Here is a 5,000-nt window from a genome sequence, read left to right on the forward strand (position 1 = left end):
AGGGTCGTAACGGGTATATGGGATCAGGGATCAACAGCCTTTTTAGGGGTGGGATCAGGGATCACAGCTCCGGGATCTGGGATCACAAGCCGTGATATCGGGATCAGGGATCAGGGATCAAACGTAACAAATTCTTGCGGGAAGGGCTTACAAGTCCATTGATGTTACTCTCCAGCTCCCAGTTATATCCCCCTAAGACGTCCATGATGATGTTAACTTGCTTGACTTGATAACCCGCAAGCTGCCTCTTCAGTTCCAACCACAGTGGGGCATACTTCTCTGTCTTCTCGCAGCTCTTGATCTCCTAGACCATCCTTGTTAGCTAACCACGGGCAGATCATCTCTAGTAGCATGATAGAAGACGCCGTGCGTCAACACTCACTGTCACCTCTACGTGGTCTGCATGCACTGGAACACCCCAAAATGCTTGCGCCAGGTCTTTTCCGTAGACCGGTTTCGGCTTGACTGATAAATGCCATGGAGGTACGCTGTCTACAAGATCCAATGTGTTGGGCATCTCATAGAAGACTATCTTCAACACCGCATTGCGCCGCTGCAGATATTTGGACAGTGCAAGTTCTGGACACCCTACTAAAATGTGTGCGACCGTCTCAGGAGCCTTGCCGCATAGTCTACACAAAGTCTAGTCTGCTGCTTATTTGTTCTGGTACTAAAGTTAACAGTTTTGTAAGTACCTTAGCTTGCTGCTGCTGTTGTTTTTCAGTATCTTTTCCAATTTTATCCATGATCTCTTTACTAGTTTTCTCTTGCTCCTGCAAATCAATGCAAGACAACGCTGATGCTTTAATCTATACAGCTGTTCTTGCAACGCCATGCACAGAAACGTAATAAAATTCACTTCTCTTGGTATTTTCAGTTACCGGTGACACTCCCAACAAATAAACACTATAGTGAATGGTGTGACGAAAACACAGACCTCAGATTCGAAAATAAAATGCCAGACCCAGCTTCCGAGTTTCACGAAAACTCTGACTTACTTACTCTGACCATCAGACTCACATTGAAGTGGGTCCTGAGTTCTAAAATGTCCATACACAAAACTTGATAGTGTCATAAAAAATCGTAGTCATACAGAGATTATGGCAAATCAATCAAGGGAACACAGTAGAGGAGATTATCATTTCGGAACAAGATTCGGGAATCTTACATGAAAAGACATCCGACGAATGTGCTCTTATGGAGTTAAAGATAGTGAAAGAGATGTATTGTTTTCGATATAATGACACGAAGATACTGTGAAAATAGTCCTCGAGCTCTTAAACAGAGATTTAACTCAGGTGAATTAATGCCTGGGCCCAGATCTATTTTATGAAAATAAGTGAAGGGGTGGTCTAAGTATTGATCCATTTTATACAACACGAGATAAATTTGGGACATCGTTTGTAGCAAAAAAATATGAAACCTTAACTGTTATATAGGATGATATATTATCAAGTGACATGTCAAAGTTATTATTAGCACAGAAATCTTTTCAGCTAAACTAAGGGCGCGTTCGATTGACCCTATTCAGGAATAAGAATACGTGGAGCGATGATGAAAACGGTATGTTTTGCGCGTTTCGAAGCAGTAAGGATAATGAATTGAAAATAGCATTTTAGCAGATGTTTGACAATTTTAACGTGAATCTCCGTAAAAACGGAGTATTTCTAACTTATATTCCATCTATTCCTATTCCGGAATACGGTCAATCGAACGCACCCTAAATAAATGTTCGAAAAAAGAAATTACTTTCCATAGGGGACTGGGCACTGGAACAAAATGCCGTAGGTTTCCAAAACTAAATACATATTAAACAAAGGCTAAGCACAGTTCGTTTTCTTTTACCATTTTGACTAATCTAATAGCTACAGTAACGAAGTGAAATCAATTTTAGCATAACCTATTGCCGTTTTTCATTTTGAGTTGTGTGGCCGTAACAAGTCACGTGACCTCATTCGTATACGTCATCCACATTAAAAAACAAACCTTTGTGAAGTTATATGTCTGCGAAAGTCTTAAGGCCTGGCCAAACGGTCGCATTATTTCAACGCAACATCTTGCAACATTGTTGCATGATGTTGCGTGTTTTGCACGGGGTGGCCAAACGCACGCAACATTTTCATCATTTTCAACGCAACATGTCAATGTTCGTGTGCCCCAGGCCCCTGGCGTGCAAGAAGTGGACCTAACGCGCATGCCTTAGCGCAACAATGTTGCGTGAACGAAGCCAAACGAGTACAACATCATGCAACATCCAAAATTTTGCACGAAAAATTTGACCGTTTTCAAATTTGATCCAACATCATCCAACAGGGTGGCCAAACGTATGCAACATGTGCCCAACAATGTTGCAAGATGTTGCGTTGAAATGTTGTGAGCGTTTGGCCAAGCCTTTAGGTTGTTATTACTAAACCGTCAGAAAATAGACCACCCCCTTACCTTTTTGTGCAATAATTTGGGGCCAGGTTGGGGCCCATGCCTTAATTTACTTGAAAACCTATGAGCTTCCGATTATTGGTTCGGATGCTCTACCATTGCGCTACAATTTGTAGATGACAGCTGTGGAGGTAAGCCCTTAATGAGATTCAGGTACACTTGTTAATGTTGTGGGTAAAGAACATAAGAACAGGTATGTTCGCACGAGATTGCTGGCCAAAAACAGATTAACGTAAATTGAGATGAAATAGTTCACCTTTCTTAGGCGCTGTTCCTCCATCTTCCGCTGTTTCTTATTCATCGGCTTGTGAAAAAAAAGGAAAATTGTGAATCTCGCCTAAAAATGTATACTGAGATCAAGATATTCTTAGACAAGTTTTTAATTAACATCTTGGCCAGCATGATATTATTGAACTCTGTTTTGGGGAGAAGGGATGGTACAGTGATAAGAGCACTTGCCTTCCACCAATGTGGCCCAGGTTCGATTCCCGGATTCTACGCCATATGTGGGTTGAGTTTGTTGGTTCTCTACTCTGCACCGAGAGGTTTTTCCCCGGGTACTCTGATTTTCCCCTCTCCCCAAAAACCAACATTTGATCTGATTTGTTCTGATTTCAGTTGATTTGTAGTCTCCCAAATTAGTGGAGCACTCGTGCCCGGCTAAATAATTTTGAGACTTAAATAAAATGATCATTTTTATAAAAAACCCTTATCAATCCGAAGGGTGATAATGATTTACGTGAGGCCTATGATCCACCCTGGATGGGGTAAGGGGTTCTTGAACGTCCCGAAACCTTTTGGGTGTATTTCATGTGACATAAAACGCTTTGCATGCAATTAAACTTGCAGTTGTTTCGTTTCCTCTGCTCTTGAAAAGATGTCAAAATACTATTTTTTCCGAATAAACAGATCTTCGTTTCAAGAAATGCTGTTCGGTTCCGAAACGCTTCCCGGGCTTTTGAGTCAGGGGCACCTGCCTTAGACCTGCAGATCCCAGAACACAACATGTTGGTGAACAAGATCTAACATGCTCAGACTTGTCAGTCTTCAGAAGGTATAGTTAAGGTAATTCCTTCGTATTGCATTGCGCATCCCTACTGCGCACGATTTTTGCGTCATTAACCTGCGCACATGAGCACGTGCACGTACAAAACGATTTCCCTCAAACTAAGCCCGATAGCGAAATAAATGCTCCTTTTCTCTCAAACGAGCACGGTGACCCCCGGTTTTTTTTTCAGGTATGTGCTAAGAACAGTCTAATAAAAAACATATTTGAAGAAGAAAAAAAGTTTGATAGAAGAAGATGAATTTTTTTGGAAAACAGTTCCGTACTGGGTGTATTTTGGCCAAGGCGAGGACTTCAAGCTAACCACGGAACTGTCCCAAAGAGTGTACTATTCCCACAACCAGGAAATCAAAAACAGCGTAAAGAAAGCAATACTGTTTCGCTTTCAAGTAACCAAGACTTAATTCTGTATGAAGGTGATTCGAATTTTTAACACGCAACCAGTCAAAATACCCCATTTTAAGAGCCTGCTGACGCGTAAACAAGCACGGTGACCCCATTTTTTTATTGCATTTTTTAAATGTTCATATCATGAATGTTAATTATGCCAAGTTTCCAAACAAGTTTGATAGTAGAACAATTTCAAGGGAATTACCTTAAAATAGCTTTATTTGACACATTCAAGTTTTATCAACAGAATTAGATACTTACGGGTTTCTTGTCAACCGGGACTGGCTCTTGGGAAAGAGAAGGACTGGACGTCTAAATATCACATGTGGATAACTTTTAGTTAATTTATGACTTAAAATTTTAAGCAGGATTTGCGGCTCAAGTCTGTACTGTAAACCTGCCAAAATAAGCTTCTGGTCCCAGTTGTCACAAGTTCAAAAGATGGATAACGCTATTCCCCGGATAAATCACTGTCCATTGGATAGCGCAATTGGTTTCGCTATGACTTATCCACCGGATAGTGATTTATCCGACGGATAGCGCTATCCATCCTTTGAACAACTGGGACCTGGTGTTAATCTTGGTTTGGTTGAAGGGTCTCGGGAAATTGATGAGGAATAATGTTATATTTAACTTCAGGTGACCTAAGGCACATATAAATGAAGGGGGTAGTTTCTAAAGAAACTGTGGTGCTGCGTCGGTGGGGAAGCAGTATACAAAAATTGCGTTCTATCAACAGAGTTGATAATGTAAATCAGCCACTGTACAGAGATTCTAAAAGCTGACGTTTCGAGCGTTAGCCCTGACGAAGGGCTAACGCTCGATAAACCACATTTTTGTAAGGCACATATACACATGCATTTGTATCAAGTGACAAAGCGCAACAGGACATGTTACTGTGACCACAGTTGTCCTCCAAAGCCGGAAGCTTTGGGAGAAACCACTACTCAAGGATGAAGACTTCTGGTTGGCGTGGAGCTGTGTCACGGACGTGAGGTTTATTTTGTGTATTTTTATGAAGTAGTCCTCCCCACACCCTATGCAACTTAACGTTAACCCAGGATTTTTTTTTAACATCTTCGTGACAAAAAAATGTCTGTCGAGCACA

General features: G+C 41.3%; 1 protein-coding gene across 1 annotated transcript in view; it reads right to left on the reverse strand.

Annotated features, from left to right (window-relative positions):
• LOC137971178 (3'-5' exoribonuclease HELZ2-like) overlaps nucleotides 1-4,215 on the reverse strand; it is a 53,062-nt gene extending 48,847 nt beyond the window's left edge. Inside the window, exons 1-3 of the mRNA XM_068817940.1 lie at nucleotides 4,154-4,215; nucleotides 2,693-2,740; nucleotides 696-773 (exon numbers count right to left, since the gene is read on the reverse strand). Of these exons, the coding sequence (XP_068674041.1) occupies nucleotides 696-773; nucleotides 2,693-2,737 (123 nt within the window). The 5' untranslated portion in view covers nucleotides 2,738-2,740; nucleotides 4,154-4,215. The remainder of the gene's footprint in view (nucleotides 1-695; nucleotides 774-2,692; nucleotides 2,741-4,153) is intronic.
• Nucleotides 4,216-5,000: the final 785 nt, after the last annotated feature.

Source organism: Montipora foliosa, chromosome 9, assembly GCF_036669935.1.
Source record: "Montipora foliosa isolate CH-2021 chromosome 9, ASM3666993v2, whole genome shotgun sequence".
Lineage (NCBI taxonomy): Eukaryota > Metazoa > Cnidaria > Anthozoa > Scleractinia > Acroporidae > Montipora > Montipora foliosa.